Here is a 26,478-nt window from a genome sequence, read left to right as displayed (position 1 = left end):
ATGATGCACACGACCTGACAGGGTTGATTTAGGACCAGACTTTGGACAATGGCAGTCACGCAGCTTAGCCTCAGTTCATCAACTGCGTGATCACGTGAAGCGAGCATGATAAGCGGGGGGCGGAGACGACATGACGTCGCTCGGAGGACTCGACCAATCGCGGCGTGCCGTCGTCGCCAGGCTTCTGATTCGACTGTACGTAGTGACTCGGCTGTCCGTCTCATTTTGCTCGGCGGCTGCGGCGCGGAGGACCAGATGTGCCGTGACATTAAACGTCAACCGAGCTCGCTATGACACCGAATTCAGGATCTTTTCTGGTTCATAAGAAGCCCTATGCGCCCTAAAACAGTCTATAGCACAATCTGACTGCAATCCAATGCCGGCTTTCCAAATGAGCGTTCTGCACTGAAATCTGGGTTTATAAGGATTGTCTTTTGGCTTGCATACCTTGCAAAATAAATTTATTATTTTGTCATTCACCTGACCACCGAGCTTGCAGTTCGACCCGAGTGAAGGCGAAGAAAAAAAAGAATGCTAAAGGATGAGTCAGAGGGACACACTGGTTCATCTGTTTGCTGGAGGGTGAGTGATGACCGGCCAGTTAGCTAACGTTCTCCTAATACGTGTGATTTAATTCATTTCTGCTCACGACACGCCTCACCATCCAGGCCTGGGCTAAGAAGCTAGCTCAGACAGCTAACTAGCTTGCTAGTTGTTCTACCATGTAACATCAATGTCAACATCATCCGCTGTCTATATTTATCCTTAACTAAACGTATATTAAATTATTATATCCCATAATATCTAATAAGCATTAAGCTTCACCCGGTTGCCAGGTTACCTTAGCGTTAAAACGTTCCCTCGTATAATAATAATAATACTGTATAACGTTCTCGTATAACGCTCAGGTAGGGTTGTGTTCCAAACGACACATAAGAGCACTAAGTAGGTCACTTCACTTCAAGGCGATCGCGTCTCTAGTGTACTATGTAGTAACAACATGCGAATTGGGACGTGACGGAAGTTTCTAGAATGGCAAGACAACAAAGTGCGTCGCAGGATAATTTAATAAAACTCTAGTAGTTAAAAAAGGAAACATATATTTAAAAATGTATAGATAGTTAAAATAAATGAATAAACTCAATCCGCAGGGCAAATGTGAAATTTAATTTGACTGTCATTGGGGTAATGGATACAGTCAGCCAATCAGAGGTGAGATCGTTGAGAAAGACCCGCCCATTAATTTAAAATAATTCAACAAACCAATTATTCTAAACGAACTGTTTATATGGACACTTAGGGGAAAAAATCTTAGTAGCTTTAATAAGATCATGTAACCTGATTTAATATTCTGGACTGCACATTAGTGTCATTGTTACCGTAATAACTACATGAGTTCAGTGTCAGCGTTACCGTAATAACTATGTGTGAGTTCAGTGTAATCAGTACCGTAATAACTATGTGTGAGTTCAGTGTAATCAGTACCGTAATAACTATGTGTGAGTTCAGTGTCATCGTTACCATAATAACTATGTGTGAGTTCAGTGTACTCAGTACCGTAATAACTATGTGAGTTCAGTGTCAGCGTTACCGTAATAACTATGTGTGAGTTCAGTGTCATCGTTACCATAATAACTATGTGTGGGTTCAGTGTCATCGTTACCGTAATAACTACGTGAGTTCAGTGTCAGCGTTACCGTAATAACTATGTGTGGGTTCAGTGTCATCGTTACCGTAATAACTACGTGAGTTCAGTGTCGGCGTTACCATAATAACTATGTGTGGGTTCAGTGTCATCGTTACCGTAATAACTACGTGTGAGTTCAGTATAATCAGTACCGTAATAACTATGTGAGTTCAGTGTCAGCGTTACCGTAATAACTATGTGTGAGTTCAGCTTAATCAGTAACGTAATAACTATGTGTGGGTTCAGTGTCATCGTTACCATAATAACTATGTGTGGGTTCAGTGTCATCGTTACCGTAATAACTACGTGTGGGTTCAGTGTCATCGTTACCGTAATAACTACATGTGGGTTCAGTGTCATCGTTACCGTAATAACTATGTGTGAGTTCAGTGTCATCGTTACCATAATAACTACGTGTGGGTTCAGTGTTATCGTTACCGTAATAACTACGTGTGGGTTCAGTGTCATCGTTACCGTAATAACTACGTGTGGGTTCAGTGTCAACATTACCATAATAACTACCTGTGGGCTAGTTTTTCAACAAAATCCAAGTGCGGATCGTTCCCGAGTACACTTGACCCCAAAGTCTGGTTTATTTTGATCATTGAGAACACAACTATTCCATGCTTGGGAACCGTGCCCGAGTGAAAGCAAATCGTACCTTAACATGGAGGTAGATTGTCGTTTAGACACAACATCATCAGCCTCCTCTGTAATCTCCTCCTGTCATCCTCTGACTTGCACAGCAATAGCTGATAAAGTAGGAAGGCACATGAGAGCGTCAATCTTGCCATTTTTTCCCTCCAAAATCAGTAATATTAGGCATAGCATGAAAACTTATTTCCTTGTCCTCGTCTCAAGCATACCTAAGTACAGAGAGCAATAATAATGTGAATGCTGGGGAGCAATCGTACCCAAGTCAGTTGTGCCTAATGTGAAAACACCCTAATACACACCAGCAGTGCTTGGCCCCCTCATGTAAAACACATAGTGATGTGATTTTATAGGAAAATAATCAACTTCAGAGAGATAACAGGAACCTCGCTTTATCACAGCGAGACATGATTTTGAGTCTGTTATAATCTGTAGCCTTGTTGTCATAATAATCCTAGATAGGATTGCTGTGATAAAGCGGGGTTCTGTTATCTTTCTGAAGTTGATTATTTTCCTATAAGAGCACAACCCAAACATATTTTATTTGACTGTGATTCTTTTACTCCTCTTAGGAACTTTTTATTCTGTTGACACTTTTTTAAAAAAGTTTAAAGTTTTTAACCTTTTTTTTTTTTTAAACTTAATCCAAATTCAATTTAAAAGTCCTTAGAAAAAAATGAGTCCTAAACATCTTGTCTAATTTTGATTTTGGATAACAAAAACTGACTCTCGCCATGAAAATAGCCGTAGAAGCCGGAATGCCGATAAAAGAGCAAGTAAGAAAGAAAGGACACTCCTACAGTCCTTAGAAAACGGTTTGAGTTTCACAGGCTATTTCTCAGCCTTTTAGACGTTTACCTATCTGAGCTTTCCGAGGACTCGTTGACCCTAAATTCAGTAAACTATGCCAGAGAGAGAGAAGCAAAACACAAACACGTGAACGCCATCGGTGAGAAACTTAGGTCCGTATCTAAGGAGCAAACCTCGGACCTGTGAAGCGATGAGAAGTCGGACAAGACGCTGGAAGTTGGAAGAAAACGATCAGGTTTCATTTTTAGCTTTCGGTATTTTCCTTGATTAAAGATGCCTGACTTACCATATTGACTACGTTAACAAGGTTAAAAAAAAGGAAAGAAAATAAATCTAATTGTGCAGGAAGTAAAAAGTCCATGCATGTACAATGAATCAAAAGGAAACAAAATCCTGTATGAGAACAGTTTCCACAGCATCTGTCGATGTAGAGTTTTTATCTCATTCAGTGTGTGAGAGCGTGGCTGTAAGAGGACAAACACCCCACAAACCTCAGACTGGTTTTTACATAATTGTCTTTAGTGCTGCTTGAACAAAAATAATTTCATAGTGGTTTGTAACACAATGTTCCTGTGGCGCATCTGATAATTACCGCGTGTGATAAAATTAGGAATGTGATGTGATGGCAGCAAAAATAGCAACCTGTTTAGAGCAGTAGCAGATTTAACTGCTGCAAAGAAAAAAGTCCAGTGCATGAATAAAATGGAGATATTTTAATATTTAAGACCTTGTATCTAAGTATTAAATGAATGAGAGTCCTTGGAGTAAAGGGTTAGCTCGGGGCCTGAGTGTAACAGCTCTGGCAGGGAAGTGGTTCAACTTTATTAGCTTCCAGTCTTTCAGAAATGTCGAAAGTAATACCTGGTTTTAGGTTTGAGTCTAAACGCCTTCAGAGTCGTGTAAAAACGTAGGTACGTTGGTATCATTTGTGTTCCTGTCATGTTTAAAAGGGTGTAATGGGGCGCGCATCAGAAATTATTTTGAAGTGACTGGTTGAGCTAAAAGTCTTGCACGGTGTCAGTGTCTTAAATTTTATTTTATTTTTTTAAGCAGAAAGATTCTCATGTGCAGTGGTTTCATACGCCATACGCCTCGGGGTTTCCTGCATGACAAGGTCGCACCGTTTTTTTTTTTTTAAATCACTATTTCTCATTATCTATCCGTTAAATAGAGTTTAAAAACAAAAAAAATTTTAAACTCTATGTATTATCAAATTCGTGCTATGCTTTGAGGAATGATTTTACGTTGAGCTTTGAGTGTGCACAGGATTGCGCAGACGTCTGTTAATTTTTTTCCCCCAGCAGCTTTGTTTTGCCTCCCGTGCTTGTGTGTGTGATCATGTTTCCACACACAACTATAAGCGAGCGAGCAAGCAAGCAAGCGAGCAATCTCCGTCGCAGATATGCAGGAGGAAAGTAGGCCGAAGGTCACACAGACGCCTGTAATGTGGGACGGACTACAGAAAGGGTGGAGCAAAAATAGTCTCTGGAGTTATAGTCCTACGCTGTTGTGAGTGAGTGTGTGTGTGTGAGAGTGTTTGTGAGATCACCACGCAAACTTTTCCACATTAGGTTCAATATAGAACATGATGGTGTTTCATGTTGGGAGGGAATAAATAAAAGGTTGCACTAATACTTTAATATATTATGGCACCTTCTGCATATAATCCAGCACTTATTATATATTCGAGGTAAATTTAGCGAATTAAAGCTTAATTTTGCAACTTTATTAACTCCTTCCTCAGAAAAGAAACATGAGCTTTCCCGTGCACAAAACTCTCAAGTTGTTCCACAATTTTGTTCGACTTGTGGGCTCGATTTAGGTCGATCTGTTCGACTAGATTTGTGTTTCAGGGTCACTTTTGTGCTAGAAAGTAATTTCCTTTAGCTTTTTTTATTCAATTTTTGTATCAAAAAAGATTCAAAGCTGTCTGTCATTCCATTTATCTTGATTAAAACCCCCGTCCTCCACTGTATAACATAACGCTCCCACCACCATGCTTCACCACTCTTCAGAATACATCCAGGAAGTGACAGATCTACTTGCAGCTCTTTTTAAAGGTCACATACAGTACCTGGCCGAAAAAAAAGTTCCTGTTTTAAAAGGGTCAAATTATTGGGCTGCATCAAGCAAAAAAAACCCGACTAAGGATGTTTGAAATTACTGGAACTGACCTTGACACATTATCAAAACCTGGAAGGATATTCCTAAACCGTCAAATTTGGGGGAAAAATGTAGTTGGAAATAATAAATCATGAATGGAGATCACTTAAACACTTGGTAAATAGTTCAATGTAATAAAAACTCAAAGGTTTGGAACTTAACAGCTGTCTGTCCATAAGAAAAACACGTGTTAGTAGGGCTTATCAAGGGAAAAAAAGGCTTGAATTTGCTAGGGAGCATAAAGATTGGACACTTTGGATATCAAAGCTTATAGGGAATGAAACGAAATCTTGGATTGAGTAATTATTTATTTATTTATTTACATATTTATTTATTGTTGGCCAGGTAGTTGTTGTTAATTTAGACATTGAGATTGTTCTCCAAAAAAAAGAATAAAATAATTCCTTGATTTTATTTATTTATTATAATTATTATTTTCCTTACTCCAAACTCTCCCTAATGTGACCTCATACAAGTTTGCTTAAGCCCAGCATTCTGTACACATGTTTACTTCTCAGCCGTGATCGCTAACCTTTGTACCTACGCACACAACACACACGCGTATGCCATAGAGCATATCCTTGTCATGAACCCAATACACCCGATCCATGACCTATTTTCTGACTGGCACAAGGCCATCGGTGCATGAAAATAGATGCCAAGACCTTTTGCCTACTTCTGCCACGTGTACTATATGTTTGTATGTAAACATCTAGCTGGAAACGTGTAGATGTGAAACTACAAGCGTGCTCATGATGTCTGAATATCTTTCTGTCCAGCTGCGGAGGCACGGTCGGTGCCATCTTGACGTGTCCGCTCGAGGTTGTCAAGACCAGGCTGCAGTCTTCCTCGGTGACCCTTTACATCTCTGAGGTCCAGCTGAGCTCCGTGAACGGGGCCAGCGTCGCCCGGATGTCCCCTCCCGGACCCCTGCACTGCCTTAAGTAAGTGGCGCATTCAAAAACAAAATTGACCAGCACTAACAAGCGGGTTCTGACTGGCGTTTTGGAGTTTTGTCGTTTCTCGAGTACTGTAAAATGCATTTTATTTATTTTACACTGCTTCTGTTAAACATATTGTTAGGTGTTCATGTGAGATCTGTCTGTTTTTTTTTTTATAATAATAAGAGTAATTGGACAGGATGTTAGACAGCGGCTAAATGCCAGCCGTTGCTGTTACATAACCGTCAGGTGCTAGCAGGTGCGTAGGATAATAGGATAATAGGATAATAGGCAAAGCATCAAAGTGCAACCTTAAGTCCATCACGGATTTTATTTCCTTATTATTTATATTTTTTTAAACTTGCTCTATTTGCCCTGAGCTGGATCTCTCCTATAACGTGAGCATCTTTTGTTCTCTTGGACTCCCAGGCATTGTTTGTGGCAATGATGTTACCTGGGTTATACTTGTTTCTTCTCAAGACGATCTTATCAAACAGTTTGCTCTCTCACTGGATGCTGTACTGCCTGCTAACATATGAGTAGTTTAGAGCACACCCCCTGTAGGGTTATAGAGGTACAGCAACGTTTTACTACCTCAGATGCAAACATATACGGTGGTATATGTAAGGTGGTGTTGAAAGGTTTCATAACACACCGGCAAGTTTAAGACGATGCTGAGTTGTTTGAGGTGTTTTGAGGTGCATGCACTTTACCAAAACACAACAAGAGATCAGGAAGACATTCAATGGGATCAACTCCCCAAAAATGTCGAAGTCATTCTGCAACTTGTGTATGATGATTGTCGGAGAACAATCCACAACATTACTGCCATACTGCCCCTAGGCTGACCCAGGACTAGGAGGAACATCACGTCGAAGTCTGCCAAGAACTCCGCCCCGTTTGTGTCGTGAATGACCCGTCCTTCATGTCGAGAATCATAACTGGTGACGAAACTAGGGTGTACGGGTACGACCCTGAGACGAAGCAACCTGAGATGAAGAGCCCATCATCTCCACGACCAAAAAAAGGCATGGCGTTGTGGCATGTGTCCCCAGGGGCCAGACCATCAATAGCGAACTCTACTGCCAGGTGTTAAGGTGTTTAAGCGACTGCATATGTGCTGCTCAAATCTCGAAATAAGTTTTTATTTCAGTTAGCACAGTCGCCTTTCGACTCTCGACCAGGTTCGATTCTTGTCTCTGTGTGCATAGAGTTTGCATGTTCTCCCTGCTCCTGGTGGGTTTCCTTCCAAAGTCCAAAGACATGCAGATTAGGTTAATTGGCGTTCCCAAATTGACAGTAGTGTGTGAAGGAGGGTAAGTATGTGTGTGTGCCCTGTGATGGATTGGTATGCCTCGTGGGCCTCCTGGGATGAACTCGGACCCTAAATACAGGATAAAGCGGTATAGATGGTGAGTAAGTTTTCTAAAAAGAGCCATAGTTTATCGATGGCGAAATCTGATTATGTCCAATTCTCTTGATACCTAAGAATCAACAGGTTTTTGATTTTCTGTTAGTGTTGAACATGATTAAAGCTCTAAATATTATTCTAATATTTTTTATGTTCGTTTTTTAACAGCTTGGTGACAGGAGATAATTTTGACCGAATGGTTTTATTCACAGTCCTCCTAAGCCCTCTCTGTTTTTCTCTTTCGCTAGTAGGGAATTTCCACATTTCTAAAGCGACTCGCCATTTTCAGCCTCTGCAAAGGAATTTAGAAATGCTAACACCATCGTATTACGCCCAAATACAAAAAGCAAAGTAGGTCATCCTGTAATTCCTTACAGATGCATACAAATCTGCGTCGGTGCTCATTTATATTCTGTAAGAAGTCTGGCGTTAAGCCACAAATGTTTTATTTCAGAAGGTTGATTATATGACAGTTACTTCTCACAACATTTAAAAAAGCATGTAGAAAGAGAGGATGCACATCATTTTATTTATCGCTCCTGGCTGCATGTCTACTAGACCTTCAGATAGTTCTGTTTGAGAAAGTGAAGGAAGGAGAACTACCAAGGAGTTAAGTTATGCTTAGGGCATGCGAATGCTTTTTTTTAACCTTACAGGGTCGGACTTTTTGCCAGAGCTAGTGCGGGTGTGGTTGGCCAGAAAACACTTTCAAACTGTGAGCGGACAGTGGATTGAAATAGCAAAAGTTGGCTCATATAAGAGAAATAGGGATGTAGAGCTGTCTCTGAAAAAAAAAAAAATCCAGATATATTGTCATAGTAGAGATCAGATCCAAGACCAGAAATGTCTTCCTGGTGAGAGAGCACGGAGAAGAAAAGTCCACACTAGGTCAAGGTTACTAGGACAAGGTCAAGGCTATGATGATGCCTCAAAAAAATCAATCTGTACATACGTGGTGAGCAGAAAAGCACCTCGGATGTCAAACCTGGAGGCAGATTTCCTATATCCACTCCTGTTCATTTCTTCTTGAAGCTACAGAAGCTTGAGGTTTGCCAAAACTGGATAACATTTCGATTTTAAGAAAGAGCAAAAGAAAAATTAAATCTAATCAAGATGCTGTGGCATGACCTACAACAATGTTTTTATGCTCGAAATCCCTCTTATCTGTCTGAATTAAAACAATTCTGCGAAGAAGAATGAGCCAAAACTCCTCCACAGTGATGTAAAGAAAACGTTGCCAGTTATCACAAACACTTCAGTCATAAGTCAGTTATAAGGTTTAGGGGGCAAACCTTGGGGCGTGTTTAGGGATTTTTCAATCGTTTATGCAGGACAAAATTGTGTAGACAGGATGGCTGTAGAGCGACCAGATGTTACTGTGCTCCTCCTAGTATTAATGCTCATGCCTCATCTATACCACTTCATCCTATGTACAGGGTTAAGGGGCGCCTGAAGCCTATCCCAAAGGGACTTGGGGCAGGAGGCGAGGGGCACCCTGGATGAGGTGCCAGTCCATTTTGGAGTATTATTGCTAATTAACTTTTTGTTTTGTTTTTGTTTTTTTCCCTTAGGTTAATTTTAGAGAGAGAAGGTCCCCGTTCACTGTTTCGTGGCCTTGGACCTAACCTGGTGGGCGTGGCTCCATCTAGGTATGATATCTCTTTTTTACATTTCTGTTTCGCTTGTATTTACCTTTGATTCGTAACTGATAACTGTAACAAAACATACATTGATGTACACACAATCCCCCACTTATTCTGAGCCAGTTGCTTTATTGGGGACTGGGGTTCTGGCCAGGAGCTTTTGAAACATAGTGTGTTGCCTCATATTAGTCCACTCCTTGATTCAGGTATTTTGTGATTAACCTCCGTTGCATGTTCATCAAAGCTGCTATTGCATCAGGGCTGTGTCAAAAACAGAAAAATAATAATTTAACTTCCTGCAAGCAAGAAAACATTTGTCTTTGTCTTGTGATTACTATTAGTTCATTTTAAACTGTTTAAGTTGTCATTACAAATTACGCACTTTTCAATCAAAGTTTCATACCATAATGTTTCTTGATGTGGTACCAAAGACAACGGAGTACAGATATGACCGTACATTTGGGATATAGTTCGATAACTTACAGGTAAGTCAGAACACCTTTCAAATTACGTGGTGTTTAAAGGGCCGATATTATTACTATTGCAATTTTATAAATTTCCTGATTCGATATTACATTTTCAACCAATTTTATTACAATTTTAAGCATTAATTTAAATTAATGAGTAATTAAATGTAGCACATTCCTTATAACGTTAGCGTTCTCACTTAAAAACCAAGCGTAGCATTTAAACAATACAAACTACAAAATACAAGAGTTTAAATTTTAACTGAGCAGCACGTATCTCTGCCATAATTATAATTTCTAGTAGTTACTAACTTGGCAAATAATCGACTTCAACCACATGGGCTGAAAATGTATAAAAAGTTTACCTGTAGGATTATAAAGGAATGTAGACATTTTACTGCCTCAGATGCCACCAAAGTCTTGAAACTCAACAGTAATCAAACAGGTTTGAGTGGCTGTTCAGCTTCTAACGCAGACTTTGAAATTAGTGCACACATTGTTTTGGAGTTTGGAGAAAAAGGCAGATCAGAGGCTTTTAATGTACTCGATTTTTAATAATGTAAAAAAAATAATAATTTTAACAATGTGTTTCTGTTGCGCCACTCAGAAGCGTCCGTGCTCGTTACAGACCCATTTATATCCAAGGCTGATCAGCCAATAACCGACAACGACCAATCAAACTGAAAACCAACCAATTTTGGTCACTGTCTGATCAACCGGGTAATCTCTAGAATAAAAAGAAAAAATATGAATCTACATGTCTAAAAGGAATATATTTTAAACATTGATATGGAGTCTATCCGACGATGTGGAAATCGCCGCACAAAAGAATCCTCCCGTCGAGTTTTTTTTTCCCCCCACCTCTACTATTTTGGTATTTCTTTAACAAGTTAACATACAGTACCAAGATACTATTAGATACAAATTTGGATTTATTTTCTACAGAACTAGAACTAGATTTCCTTCAAAACTCTGACATTACACACATGGCAATAGGTAATTAAGTACCAACAACAACAGTCAGTTGTTATTTTAAGACATAAAGGTCAGCTGTTCTGGGACAGTTCATACACCGTGATGCAACAACAAGCACAGCACAGTGTGTGTTAATGCTCCAGCTGAAATAACCTTTTTTTTTTATCTTGTATACTCTCTCTTTATTTCATTCGGCCTCTGAACGAGTCGATCGTTTTGATTCACACATATTTTCTCACCCATTTCATACTAATATCCCTTATTTTCTTTTGGTTCTGTAAAGCTGCTGTGCGACAATGACCATTGTTAAAATCACTATACAGTGGAACCTCTAATTGCAAGTATTTTTAATAAACTGTGACTTGAAAAACAAACAAGTCTTGGTTTACGAGTATCGAGTATCATGCATTACGCATGCGCTTCTTGTTTTGACGACGAGCGTCACGTGATCACAACTGAGCCAATGGTTTTTCTCTCTCTTGCGCTGCAGAATTGTGGGTTATCGCCTCTTCTGCTGGGTCTTAGTGCGCGTCTTTTACTGGTATAATCAACATCCAAACACACATGTACTGTTTACTAAAACACTGTGACCACGTGTATGTGTGTGTAAAACATATTTTATTTTGTGTTTGTAAGTGCGTGTGTACAGCGCGCGTGTACTGTTTATTATAAGACGTGTGTGCGCGTGTGTAAAGCAAAAGAAAGTTTCATTAGAGAGGTTAAAAATCCATTTTCTCCCTCTCTGTTTCGGCCTGTCGTCACGTGTGTGCTCGCGTAATTTGACAGCGTGACACATTTGACTTCACGCACACACACACGCACACTGTGCCTGTACGCATAAACGGAAACACTTATCTGTCAGGATAAAAAAAAAAAAATTTAAGTGCAAGTTAATTTGTTTTATTTTTACTTTATATGTTGTACTAATTATTTTTATGTATTTCTTTGGGGGTGGGTGGGGGGGGGGGGAAACCAATGATTTGTTTCCATTATTTCTTATGGTGAAATGTGATAAACGAGTGTTTTGAAATGCATGCCCAGTTCCAGAACGAACTATCCAAGGTTCAACTGTACTTTGGATACAGTACTAATCCAAGGGTTAACTGTACAAAATAAACTTGAATTGAATTAAATAAAATTACAGTTCATGTGAATGAGCTGCTGCTGAGCAAAGAGAAAAGCAATAAGTCTTGGGAAAGGGGATCTTCTTCTATCCCTTCACATTGGGGAGGATAGTCCCCAACTGGCTTACTTAAACCTAGGTTAATACAATAAAAAAAATGGAGAAATGTTATTTTTGTAAGCACACACTGGAGACTAAACTTTCTAGGGAAGTTACCATACCAGGGAATGCAACTGTCAGCACTTTCTGTTTCACGGGGCAAATTTGGGCACCTCTTGCAACCCTAGTGATGCAACCTGTAGCCGCATGCAAGGTATGTTCAGACACATCTTTCAAGCCTCTTCAAATGTGGTATATTTTAGATTTCTACACAATTCTTGCTCTACACTAGAATCCATCAAATTACCTGGGTACAGGACTATTTATGTGCCAAAGTTTGTACAAATAAAAAAGAATAAAAAAAAATTGAATAATAAGCCTGCAAGAAAATACATGTGATGCTTTGCTTCGCAAGCACCACTAATAATACCTAAGCTTCTTTACATATACCGATGAGCCACAACAGTAAAATTGCCTGAATTTTAATGTGTAGGTCCCTCCTATGTCACCAAAACAACTCTAAATCAACTCTTCATAAGACCTCTGCTGTGATATCACACATCAGGGCACTGGCAGCAAATCCTTTAAATACTCTCAGTTGCAAGGCGGGGCAATTACGAATCAGGCCTGGTTGTCCAGCACATTTCACAGATGCTCCCACGAATTTGGAGGAGAGTCAACACCTTTCTTTGTTCATGTTCCTCAAAACATCTCTTAATGATTTTGCAATATGGCAGGAAGCTTATTGTGCTGAAAGCAGTCACTGCCATCAAGGAATACTTAGCTGGCAACACTCATCCAGATGTAAAAGAAAACGTCATCCGTCAAACTAGGACACCATCTTACATTGCTCCGTGGTCCAGTTCTGACGTTCAGACATCCAGCGGTCAGCATGGGCACACTGACCACTCTGTGGCTATGCAGCTCCATACACAGCGGGCTGTGATACATTGTAGGTTCTGACACCTTCCTGTCATAGCCAGAAATAACTTTCACTAAATTGTGCTACAGTAACTCTTCTGGGGTTGGTCCAAACAGTCTAGCCCTTGCTTACCATACGGATGAATGAGTCTTGGATGCCCATGAGGTGATGTTTTAGTCATCCTTGCGGAATGTCGCTGTCAACAAATAATTGCGCAAGAACATAACGCAAGCTTTTAAAATTAATTAAACGAGGCATCGAGGCAGAAGATTTTTCCTCAATCATTTTTTGTAATCGAATTATTCGATTTACTCGAGGAATCGTTTCAGCCCTAGTTCTGCCCTGAGACTGGGATAAATCTTTTTGTTTGTTTGTTCATTCATTGGGGATGAATGAGTCCACAGTCTCATGAAGATTTTGTGTGTTAGCTTAGCCACTAGATATAGTGTGGTGGTTGCGGGTGTGGTTTTAGGGACTTTTGGTTTGTTGCTTTTTCTTACTGCAGGGGATATTTTTGTTTCTTTGGTCAAGGAAGGTCATGTTCTTTTCTTACATTGTTTTGTTTTTGCACATACTTAAGGAACAAGCAAAGCCTTAAAATCACTAACGTTCAGTGCTTCGTCACTTTTTCATTCACACATCCACCTCACACATTCACCATGAGGCTTAAAATACAAAATTTAGTTTCACTTGGAATGAAACTTAACATTTGTCCTAGTCCAGATTTTAATTTTATTCAAATTACTGAAATACTGCATGATGTTGATTTTATTTTTTATTTTTTGTTCCTCTGGGGCTGGGGTCTTCAATTCCAGTCCTGGAGGGCCAGTGTCCAACACAGTTTGGTGATTCTTCTTCTCAAACACAGCTGACTCAAATATTCTGTCATTTACAGTACTAGGTTTAGTGGGTGTGTTTAAGTGTGGGTGAATAACAAACTGTGCTGGTCACTGGCCCTCCAGGACTGGATTTGAAGATCCCTGCTCTAGGGTATGATGCAGTAGGGTATTTTTGTAACATTTGCATAGGCAATTTCTTTAAACCTATGGAGAAATGAATATACACAACGGTGAAAATAAAAACACAACAAATCCAAACTCACAACAGCAAAATTGATGTAAAAAAAAAAGCTGCAAAACTGAAAGCACAACAAATTAGCTAAATACAGCTACAAAGTATTTAAAAACAGAATTACACAAACAAAATAAAAACAAAGCAGCAAAACCAAAAACATGACGAAACAAAAACAGAACATACAACAGCAATATAAAAAAAAAATTCAAACCAAAAGCGCAAGGAAAAAAAAACATGCATAAAAACTAAAATTATAACAGCAAAAGCAAGAATAAAAAATGACAACAAAAATACAGGAATACAAGGAAAAAGAAATAAAGGCGGAAAACCACTTAAAATCCAAAAAGCAGGCTAACAAGCCAAAAACGTCAAACCATAACAAACCCAAAAACTCAAAACGAAAATGGCAAAATGGGGAAGGAAAAAAAATACATATATATGAGAAATCAGAAAACTATAAGGAAATTTCATGGCACAACAGCAAAAGTGAAAAGCAAACCAAAAAGCCAAAACAGAATCTAAAAGCACAACAGCAAAATAAAAATAAAAACACATTTAATGAAAAAAATTAATTAAAAAAAATGCCAAAATATTACAGAAAACTACATCAAATCCCAATGCAACAAAACAAACCAAAAGAAAAGGTAATGGCAAAACACAAAATGTAACACCACACTGAAACTACAAGACTACTACTTGACTTGTAGGTAATGCTTTGGCAATCATTTGCTATATTCATTAGGTTTGGATTTAAGTGGTGATGAATCTCTATCATTTGTTTTTTTCCGACAGAGCAATCTATTTTGCGGCCTATTCAACGGCCAAAGAGAAGCTAAACGGTGTGCTCGAACCCGACTCCACGCAGGTGCACATGGTCTCTGCCGGCCTCGCAGGTAAAAATTCACACGCATGTTCCTATTTATTATTTTTTTTTCAGCTGCATTTTTTTTTCTTCTTTTTTTAAAGATACTAAATAATTGACCTGCTTGTTTGGTTTTGTGAGTCAACTAAAATGGTACTGACCTCTTAGTAACCATTTTGTATCTTGGGATTTAACCAGTGTTTGAAAACGGACATCTTTTTAAGCGTAGAATAGCAGTGTAGAATCATTGAACATTGAACAGGGAAAGGTTAGTTTATGAAATACGGCCCACATGATATTTGTTAGTTCCTAGAATTTCAAAACGAAAGCACAATTAAAGACTTTCAGGATCGACTCTTATTTTAAAATGGCAACTTTGTTGCACAGCTTGTGAAGCCAAATCTTCATCGGATTTTGTTGCCATTAATGTATTGAAACAGAGCATTAATTGATCTGCTCAAAGAATCAACACTAGCTACATATTTTTTTTTTAATAGCTGCGTTGCAAAGATTTGTTGTTTTTCTTGTTGTTTGTTGTTGTTTCTCTAATTTTTAAATAAGTTTTTAGAGCTGTCAAATACTGCTCTAAATCTTTAAAGAAACAAAGCTGCTAATACATCCAATTTTGTGCACTGCCTAAACAGCAACCCTCTTGTACCCTCTTGTGGTGTAGAAGTTAAAAGATGTGTGACCTACAGAGAAGCGTTATGCAAAACAAACTAATGTTATTACATTTTAACCAGTTCATTAATTCATTATTAATATCCCAAATTGATAGCATTTGTTTATTGGGAAAGGGAAGAAACTAGCCCAATAGTCTAGTATTTATTCGGAAAGCTTAAATTTAAGTATGAAGCCGAAGTTTAGTGTGGAGCTAGTATTCATTCACATAAAATGTGTCTGTCGGAAATATTTACTTTGATGTAGTCTCCTTCTACATATGGTAATAAAGTGTTGCCAAAAGGGAAAATAAATTGCAACATCATCAGGTCCTCAAAGTTTAGATTGTGCTTTCCTTTCCTACTTTTTTTCCTTTTTTGTTTTCTTCTACCTTTTGAGGGCTGGAGGACAAAAATCCTTACATGCCAGTGTGCTACTAAACAGTCTGGCTTCACACGCTGTCTGTGCTGTGTGTAGTAGCGGCCGCTAGCAGGGCGCTACGCTAACATGTAGGTTGCCATGCGCGGTGGGCAGCGGTCCTCGCGGGCGATGCGGGCGGAATCGGGACGCCTCAGGTAGTCACTTCTCATCTCACTGGTATGATCATGATTCTCCTAATGATGTTGATGATGATGATGATAGTTTAAATGATTGATGTAGCCACTCTAGCTAGCTTGTAGCTGTTTTTTGTATTTCTTTTATCTCTTTGTGATTGTGCAGTTAAATGAGTCATGGTAAGATAAAGGGAGGGTTGGGAAACAGCTTTGTACACCTTCTTAAATGTAGTCAGCAAATGCTAACCTTGTCATTAAACATTGGAAATGCTAAATAGTAGGTACAGTAATAACTTTGTACCACATTTAGAACCTATACCACAAATTGTTGGTATATGTGAGATTTTTATGTGATGAACAATATATAATATAATCTGGTGGCTAACCTTTTAAATGCAAATACAACTAGGCTTTGTAATCAAAGTACTATTGAAGCACAAGTAACCTAGGTAGGTCCTGAAACCTAGCTAGAACTTTATATAAAAGTTAGCCTAAGCTAACCCTTAGGACCAGCTAACTTCTACACTAATAAATTGACAACATTAACATAACTTTTTAATTTATTTATAGTCCTGTGAAAATACATGTTACATTCTCAAAACAAAGCAATTCCTGCTATTACTAGAACTGCTATAAACATTTTGTTAAAAATTGTGTGATAAATTTTTCTTACACATTTTTTTCTTTCACTTGAAATTACTCTCCAGTTGTATACAACCATTACGAAGTACTTACACTGTAGACTTTACCTTTATCCCCTTAAGAATCAACGTGACATAAATGAAAACGTGATGCATCACTTTGTTTATGTACACACATAAGAGACCTCACCGGCTGTAAAGTGTTATCTTAGTGTTTTAAACTTTCCAGATTAAAGCCTTTGCTTGTCAACAAAGCCGGACTCTGATCAGATAACCAGGCACAATCAGTGTGTAAATCTATCCGAAGTTTCAAGAGAAAATGCAGGTCACTCTGTTGCTTGTATTTGCTGAGAAAAAAGTATGTTATCTTATATTACACACAGTGTCTGGCATACAGCACCCGTGAATTACTTGTTGCTATAGAAACAAAACAATTAGAACGACAGCATTTATGTAAATTAAAATGTACCCGGAAATTATTCACCTTCGAACAATCTGAAATACTTTTTTTGTTGGATTTTAACATATACTTTCATTAAAAAAGCTCTTGTATAGAAGAGTAAGCTGATTAACATTAGCGATCAAGTTACACCTGCTGCCTGATGGCTAAATTTAACCACCATGGCCATAACAGTTAAGAAAAAACAAACTAAAACAGTGGCATTAAGTTTTTTTAAATATAGGGTTGCTTAGCTGGAGAGTCAGTATTTAAAAAGTGCAAAACTTATATACATTAAAAAAAAAAAACAATTGTAAAAGAAATATTATTGTATTTTTTTTTTTTTTCAGATTTCATGGTCTAAAAGTTAGAAGACTAAGTTAAGTTTAAAACTGAGATTTTATTGTATCAGATTAAAGTGTTCCGCAATAATAGACATAAACAACTGTAGGTTAAGCCACAGTTGGTAGGATAGTGGGTCTGATGTTCCTAATTTTGCCAATAAATAAAAAATTTCACTAGTACAAAATTTCTGGAAACATTTGAGGGGAAAAAACTGTACTAGTTCTACAAAAACTTTTGTAGTCAGGGTACCCGAAATAAATTCTACCCTCAGTAGGGAAGTTCTTGAATCTTGTAGAGCATCCTACTCCTGAACATTTTGCTAACCCATTTAGTACTTGGAGCTTTAAATTCAATAGTTTTGATAATGTTGGTTGTCATTGTTGCCAAATGTACAAAAAGTAGACTTTAGGTCAGGAGTTTATACCAATATTGAATCCTGAACCAACAAATTCAGGACAAAGTTCTGTAAAACATCCTGCACACCCTTGAATTCATTAGGTTGCCAATTTATATGTATTAAATACCCTTAAAATTTCGGACAAATTAATTGCACTCCCAAAACATTAGTTATGTGTAACAAGTGAAGAAATTTGCTTAACCTGTTCTTTACTTTCTATTCGTTACAAACGAAAAGCAACATTATATTTTTCTGACATAAAATTGAGGCCACTAAAAATAGTAATTGTGTGGATTTTAATAAAGCTATAGAAAAACATCATGCAAAACCACCCTTCTCAGAGAATGCAGTTCAACTTGGTTACTTTAACGACAATTAGTTGATTAGTGGTTAATAATTAACATTTCTTTGAATTAATTCTAAAATCTTATCTTAGGTTAGAGTGATTATTACATATAAACCTTACAAACATTAACCCATTCATTCTTGAGATACAATCCAAATAAAGTTTTTTTTGTTTGTTTGTTTTTAGGATTCAACAATATAAAATCAGACTCTCAATAATCTGACAGGAAACACAACAAGACAATATCGTATATGTTTTTCCCCCAAAGTGGTTGACAGGGTTAGCATTTGCAACCCCTTACTTGCACTGCTTCACCATTTATTTGTTGATGTATTTATTTTTGATTTTGTAGCCTTTTAACTGTCCCATGTTAACTTTGTGACCCCACTTAAGGGTAATCTCTTGTTATAAAGATAATGGTGATAGTTTTGAACCAGCAGCACCCAATTAACCCATCATTCCAGGCACATTAAAAAAAAAATAAAATAAAATAAAAACGAAGCGCTGGTTTAATGATGTCCTTTAAACCTCAAGAGACAACCAAACTGCCTCTTCTTTCTCTCTCTCTTTTTCTCTCTTTCTATCTCTCTCTCTCGCTCTTCTTGTTTTCACGTCTTCTTTATTTATTCATAAAAATAAAATAAAAGTGAAAAAAAGAGCAGAAGTTTTGGGGTTGGAATGATCAGTCTTGAAGGTCATGTATGGGTGGGGCTTATGGGCTATGTGGGTGGGGGTTGATTGAAGTGCTCCGCCCCCTGCTCCTGCTGCTGCTGCTGCTGCTGCTTGTGATTGTGGTACAGAAAAGCCTGTGTCTATTTTAGGCCTGTACTCTGTGAGCCAGCCTGCTCCAACCTCCCCCCCCATATCTGCAGGCTCCGTCCTGCAGCTGTGAGGAGGAGCTTTGCCCCTCCCCGTGTGAGTACTCGCCAGAGACACACAATCTCTCTCTCTATTTCTCTCTCTCTCTTTTTCATCATCCTCCTTCATGCACTTGCTCTAGGTCTCTTTTTCTATCTAGAGCCCCTCTACCCCCTACTCAAGGTCATTAGACCTCTTTTTTTCTGGTTTCGAACAATGTTTCTTTATATAAATACAGCAGAGCAGTGCCTCATCTGTCCTGGTTTTATCCTCTTTTTTTCTAGTAGGATTACTAGACTGTATTTTATTTTATTTTTTCAGATAAGAAGGTTACATTACAACAACAGCATCCATTCTTGCACAGAGTTATTGACATTGCAGTGAAGTTATTTCTAACTAATCTCTTGCACTTGCATTACAAGGCATGGGTTTGACATTTATTTTATTTATGTTAAACTAATCAACGTTTAAACATCTGGCAGTATGACTCTGTGCCCTTCTGGCCTGCCATATGGATAGTTATATAATTATGCTAGTGATATAAAAGTGCCCTCTCAAGTTCAGTTAATTCATTATGTAATTTTATTATACCAATTAAAATAATTTATTATCTGTGATAATAATAATATATATTTTTTATTTTTATGGTGCTTTAGTTGTAAGGTTCCACGCTGTGGCCAACTACTCTAAGATGTGCTCGTGGCTTCGATCATAAATATTTTTTCCTGTAAAACAAAGATTACTGATAAAAGCGATCCTGCCGCATTCCTGAGTCGCGCACACACACACATCGTCTTTTCTAATAAATCCAGACTCATATCTGCACTTAATAGCCCCTCCCATTTCAAAAGCTCGATAAGAAAAATGCCAGGCTACGCTATAAAACCAGGCCATAAAACATCTTACAGAAGTCCACAGTGTTTCTCTGAACTGAGGTTCTTCTTATAGTTTATCGATTTTGTTTTTAAAGGACAGTAGGCCTGCTTCTTCACTAGCCTTACCTATGTTGAGCACCAGTGTCCTTTCTATAGCTGACGCTACCATCCTTTTTCCCCCAGGGTTCACAGCGATCACAGCCACTAATCCTATCTGGCTCATAAAGACCCGTCTACAGTTGGAAGCCAGGTGAGCGCCTGTCGTACGATGTAACGGTTACATTTGAGATGATTATATAACTCGTAAATCACTAAGCCATTGCTTTTTCTAGAGTGATGAAGTTTAACAAAAAAGTTCTAATTATGTTCAGCATGTAACAATTCCCATTAAACATGACGGTCATGTAAAGAAACTCAAAACAAAATTAGTGTTAGTAATGAGAATCACCAGTCTTTACCTGATATATCATGATATTTAGGTATCAATCCTGTTAGTATTGCCTTTTTTTTAAGATTTACGTACGGTATATATTAAAAAATGTAATATTTTTCATTTTATTTTGTTGTAATTTTAAGATAGCAATAATGAATTGATTTAACGTAGCCCCTATTCCTTATAACATTTGCTTTCTCACTTAAAAAAACAAAGACAGCATTTAAACAATACAAACTAACCTCAGATACAAGCGTTATTATTCATTCAGCACTTACAGTGCTTTGAGACGCTTTGGTGTAAGAGTGTATAATAAGTTGGTTTGGAGAATAATTTGCTCGCAAGGTTTGGAGGAAAAGCGATGATTGGAGGTTTTTTAACACACCCAAAGTTTGATTATGTAACACCATAAAGATCTGTTTCTGTTACACCACTCAGAAGCTCATGCACTTCATGCAGGCAGTATACATTAAAAGTTATAAATGTAATTAATAATTTGAAAATCTATTTTGCAGTCGATGTGGTGATGAGTGAATTAGCACACAAAAGAATCTCCGATAATAACCGAGTTGATTTTTCCTCCATCTCTAATTAGTGCTACAGAAAAGAATCACCCACCCTTATAAATAATCTTATTTTGTTGCTTTGCTAAGCTTGTTTTATTCAGCTGTATTTATTCAATGCAACTTTTAACTTTTAAGTGGAAGATATAACACCAACATGTCTGAAGAAAACAGTTGGGGTAAAAAAAAATTATTATTTTTTAAAGTCAAAGACTTACTGACTCCAACCCTAACCCTAATGCTGCAAAACAACAAAATGTGGTGATTTTTAAAGGGGGTAATTCTTTTCTATACCCACTCTATACATGAAATCGTTCATCACCATGGAAAATAAAAACAAAATAATTTTAAAAACAAATAATGTTTGACCTGAAAAGGTTAGGTAACAAGTCCAGTGTAAAATTTGTACATAAAAACAGATGACCCAAAAAATAATAATGATTCACAATTTGGTTCATTCTTTGCACCTTGCCATGACTTCAGGTACTAACTTTTAACTGGTGGTTGCTTTTAAAGATGTACATTTACATGTGGCTGTAGGAACACCAAACGTTCACTGGCCAGCTTGGTCCCTGAATTTGAACCACATAGAAAGCATGTGGTTTGAGAGAGAGCACCCACACTGCACAGGGATGGTGACTAATGTATGTTTTAGCTCATTCCTCATTTCTTCAAATTTTGCTTTCAAAGAGCTAGACATTTTTAATTTATTCTTGAGGAATAGTTCTCCAGGACTTCTAAAGGAATTTTTTTGGCTCTCATTTTTGGCAAGATTTTCTGTCTCGTTTTCAGTCCAGTCCTGTACCTGAGCAGTTTCAGCGGAACGTGTTTTGTTTTTTAAGCCACACAGTGACCTCTGAATCACTCAAGCATACAAAAACCCATCTATCTTAAGGCATGAAAACGGGTGCAGATGATCAGGCTGGTCATTAGTATACTGAATGGTTGGAACAGACGAAAGGGGAAATGAGGTTGCTGCTAAGGTTGGTACATAAATACCACTGTTGCAGCCGGTTGCAAATTTCAACTAATATGGAGGAATGAGGGGTGGCCCTAGATGTCTAGCATTCTCTACAGGTGATGGGTGGTGATTTTGAAGAGTGTTCTTAGTCAAATGAAACTGAAAAATTGAGCCAAATTCATCATCTATTGAGGAAAAAGTTGAGGCTTTCAATCCAAACAGCACTTTTCTGAATGTGAAGTGTGGGAAAGGCAGCATCATGTTATTCGGGTCTTTTTTTTTTTTATAAAAGGGATCGAATTCTCTAGAAATGCTGAAGCAACACCAGGAGGAAATTTCAAACTGCATCGTCCAGCAGGAGAGCAATTCTAAGCATACTTCCCGAGCTGTAAAATGGCACAAAGACAACAAAGTAATAGTTTCAAGTCCCTTTCCACAAACTCATTGTGAAACTAGAAGGAATGGCAGAACTCTGGGCAAAAGTCAATCTCAAGCAATTGGTTCAGGTTCAAGCTGTTGAAACACAATGGTCCAAATAATAATGAAATTTTTCTTAACTTTTTCCCTTTTAAATGAAAACACTGAACTCTAATCAGGCAATTCACTTTTATTTTGATATGTCCTGTTATTCACAATAAAGCAGTTGTTGTATCGTAAAAGGAAACATGTAGAGCTGGAGTTTCTTCCTACTTGTTATATTACAAAAAAATTTATTGTTATACTCATCAGTGATTTCCCCCTCCCACCCAGGAACCGTGGCGAGAGGCGCATGAGTGCATTTGAGTGCGTGAGGCGCGTGTATAAAGCCGACGGGCTACGTGGCTTTTACCGCGGCATGTCTGCCTCCTATGCAGGCATCTCTGAGACTGTCATACATTTCGTCATCTACGAGAGCATCAAGCGCAAGCTCGTCGAATCCAAGGCGAACGCCAGCATGGATGACGAAGACGAATCGGTGAAGGACGCTTCCGACTTCGTCGGCATGATGCTGGCCGCCGCCACCTCCAAAACCTGCGCCACGTCCGTCGCGTACCCGCACGGTAGGCGCTTGCGAAACCCTTACAGTAACAGTAGTGCTAATTACATGTTAATGTTACATGATGGGCATGACATTACTTTTTTTTTTTCCAGAGGTGGTCCGTACCCGGTTGCGAGAAGAAGGCAGCAAGTACCGCTCTTTCTTGCAGACTCTAAGTATGGTGGTTCGAGAGGAAGGATACAGAGCGCTGTATCGAGGCCTCACCACCCACCTCGTCCGGCAAATTCCCAACACGGCCATAATGATGTGCACCTACGAGCTGGTCGTCTACCTGCTCAACGGCTAAAACTGTGGCGGAAGAGGGAGGAGGAGGAGAGGAAGAGGTCAAGAGAAAGACGATAGCGGTAGAGAATGGATAGCACAGAGAGAAACGAGGCAAAAAAGGAACCCGAGAGAGAGACGGAGAAAGAGTTTTATGTTCCAGATCTCTCCTCAAGGGGGTGCTGATTTCACATAGTAGGAATCAGTGCTGACTTTGAGGCTTGCTTTAATCCAAGATGAAAGAGTGATAAGTAATGAACGAAAGAAAGAAGGGAAAGTTGGCCTGTTTCTCTTCTTAATATTTAATGTGAAGCGATCCTTAAAGGACTGTCAAGAGGGGAATGCCTGAAAACCAGCCAACCAAAAAAAAAAAAAAAGCGAAAGAAATCCAAATTTGTTTAACCAGATTAGTTCAGTGAGAATTTAATTCTAAAATTCCAAATGCTTCTTCATGAAGTTTTGATTATTATTATTATTATTATTATTGTATTATTGTTGTGAAATTATCAGTGTTTACTTCCAGGCAGATTTTCATGACTCATTTTCAAACATTTCCCTCTAGAGGTCAGCGTTTCCCCACTGACCACGGCTCCCCACGCACACGTGACCGTTCCCGCATCGACGCCAGGGCGATCAGATCTGTGATCCTTTCACATACTTCAAACTGAAGTGTTCTCTGTTCTGTTTGGATATTTTAAACATTTTACTTGTGTTTATTACAACAACCGGTATGCTCTAACCCACGTGACGGGCGATAGAGGAGTTACTAGCCGGGACTGGAAAGAAAAGTGCCGTTACTTGAAATGAAATGCAATGAAAAAAAAAAAAAAGTCCAGTTAACCCCCCCATCCCCGCCCCCAACTAAGGAATGCAAAATATCAAGGAATCCTTTCCCGCTTGCTAGTTTCCAGTGGATTACGCAAAAAGCGCCAAAAATTCGTTCCACCCCTCCGCTTCTCCCAGACAGTGGCTTTTACGATCGTATATATATATATATATAAATATATATATATATATATATATATATATGCACTTTGTAGCATTTCCAGGCTACATGATCTTTTATGTTTTCTGTGTTTGCGGAGTTTCCTATAGAACTTGTACTATAAGACATAGTATTTACTGTAAAAGCAAGACAGTGTTTTGCGCCCCAGTCCCTTTCGGAGGCTGTTGTACAGATCAGTCTAGTAAACTTCTAGTGAAGGACATCAATGTGCTTGTGTGTATATAGTGTGTATAAGAGTATGTATGTATGTAATGTGTGCATATTAGATATTCTGTGTTGCTATGATTATGCAGTAGGTTGTAACAAGAATGAGTGAACGAACGAATGGATGAACGAACGAATGTACTGGGTTCATTTCAGATTTTGCATTAACACTAGGGATGCATCGATACCGATACAGCTGTCATTAAAAAAACAAAAAAAACAATGCGTCAATACTGATATCGGATAATGTGTGCTATTTGTGACGTAGCGTGTTGCCATGGTAATGACCAAAATGACATCTTTGACGCGCATGGATGTATTTCCTGATCAATGATCGGCATGGACCTTCTGTAGTGTAATCTGTAAAGACGGCCAGCCTGAGTGCAAAGGTGCTGCAAATTGTGCGCACTCTAAAACAGTTCATTTATTTAGATTTATTTACCATTCTAACCCATTATCATAAGGCAGTACACTCAAATAATATCCATACAATCCTAATTATGGGGGGAACAAAGGAAAAATATTGATTAGGGATGGGAATCACCAGGGACCATGCAATACAAATTTGATTATTTATTTTTTTTTGCGATTTTGTAAGTTTTGATTCTGAACAAAATTAGCAAATAATTTGCTCCTACCACACACGCTGCATGTAGAATGATGGAGGTATGGCAACATTTTATGCATCAAATGCAAAACATGTATAATAAAATTTTTATTTAAAAAAAAGAAATCGATTTTGCAGCCAGTGGGGAACATGAATTGCCACACAAAAGAATCATAATACAGCACTCAATCGATTTTTCTACATTTTACTATCGATGCATCCCTATATATTTTTTTACATTTCAGTTTTTTTTTCTTCATTATCATGTTCATAAATTTGTATCCATGTCTCCTGCAACATTTTCCTTCCGTTTCATCTACAGAGTATTATGAAGGTGCTCAGTGTTTTATTTTAACATAAAATTAACTTTTATTATTATCATTTCAAGCCACTGTCTTTTAATTAAAAGAAAGCAGGTTCTCTTTTTAATAATAATCTCTGTATGCAAACCGTACAAGTGGCCCCAGATAAATATGACAATTTAATAGATATTTAAAAAAAAAAGAAAGTGTTGGTTTGTCTTCAGTATTAGCAAATAGTACTGTGAGCCGGTTTAAAGACGCCTCTCCCATCATACTTAGTTTTTACCCAGACCGTGGTGTTTTGCGTTATAGAATTATATTTAATGCTAAATGACACACACACAAAAAAAAAACCCCGTGACGAAATGCATCTCTAAATTAGCATGTGTAATTAGCATGTTTTAAGAAGGGGGAAAAAGCAATTAAAATATGCCATTTTTAATGATGTAATTAATTCCCCAGGACTATATTATAAAATGAAGACTAATGGTCTTTAAAATGTTTCTGCAGTTTTTATAGAAATAGTAATTAGCATTTTTAAGTATTGGCCTTCCTGCAAGTATACTTAAAATTCTGCACTGGGGAAACTGATTGAGAAATCTTGTTGAGGTTTGCATCGTAATTTAGAGATTAGTTTAAAAAATAATAATTATTAAAAAAAAAAAAGTTTTCTTCATACTGGGTCAACACTAACAATGAACTGGTCACATATTGGCTGTTTTAGTTTTGTTCATCTTTGTGTGTGTGTGTGTATGAGAGAGAGAGAAAAATGTGACCATTGCTGGTTATGTAAGATCATACCTCCTTTTTTTTTGTACAAAAACGAGTAAATAAAAAGCACATTAAAGGAATCATGTGTTGGTATTGATGTCAAGTGGTGTTACATTTTATGGCAAGGATTTTTAAACGTACTTGGATAGTACTGGGATATAATAAATAAAATATTATTATAATTTTTTTTACGTGTTAGTAAATACCTGTATAGAAAATATGCAGTTGCAGTGAGGGTAGTGAGCTTCCTGCATGACGACAAATTCCTCATCAATTCATTCCTCATGTATAAACGAGGCTACATTCATGTTAGAGGCCTTCAGTTATTTTATTTTTTTGATCGGATTTGCATCGTCATGACGGTTCACATTCACAATTACAACAT

General features: G+C 37.9%; 1 protein-coding gene across 2 annotated transcripts; it reads left to right on the top strand.

Annotated features, from left to right (window-relative positions):
- The first annotated feature begins 239 nt into the window (after positions 1-239).
- Positions 240-26,173, top strand: slc25a36a (solute carrier family 25 member 36a). Of its 2 annotated transcripts, none has more exons than XM_053492818.1 (7): positions 240-582; positions 6,094-6,258; positions 9,238-9,315; positions 14,762-14,862; positions 20,130-20,196; positions 22,654-22,943; positions 23,035-26,173. In XM_053492818.1, exons 1-7 carry the CDS (start codon positions 542-544, stop codon positions 23,226-23,228), a joined length of 936 nt encoding a protein of 311 aa, XP_053348793.1. In that variant the 5' UTR covers positions 240-541; the 3' UTR covers positions 23,229-26,173. The 2 variants fall into 2 exon arrangements, with proteins under 2 accessions (XP_053348793.1, XP_053348802.1); XM_053492827.1 differs by lacking the exon at positions 240-582 and adding an exon at positions 3,222-3,386.
- The last annotated feature ends 305 nt before the right edge of the window (positions 26,174-26,478 follow it).

Source organism: Clarias gariepinus, chromosome 1, assembly GCF_024256425.1.
Source record: "Clarias gariepinus isolate MV-2021 ecotype Netherlands chromosome 1, CGAR_prim_01v2, whole genome shotgun sequence".
Taxonomy (NCBI): Eukaryota; Metazoa; Chordata; class Actinopteri; order Siluriformes; family Clariidae; genus Clarias; species Clarias gariepinus.
The sequence above is the reverse complement of the archived record's forward strand: the minus strand, read 5'-3'. Positions and strand labels throughout refer to the sequence as shown.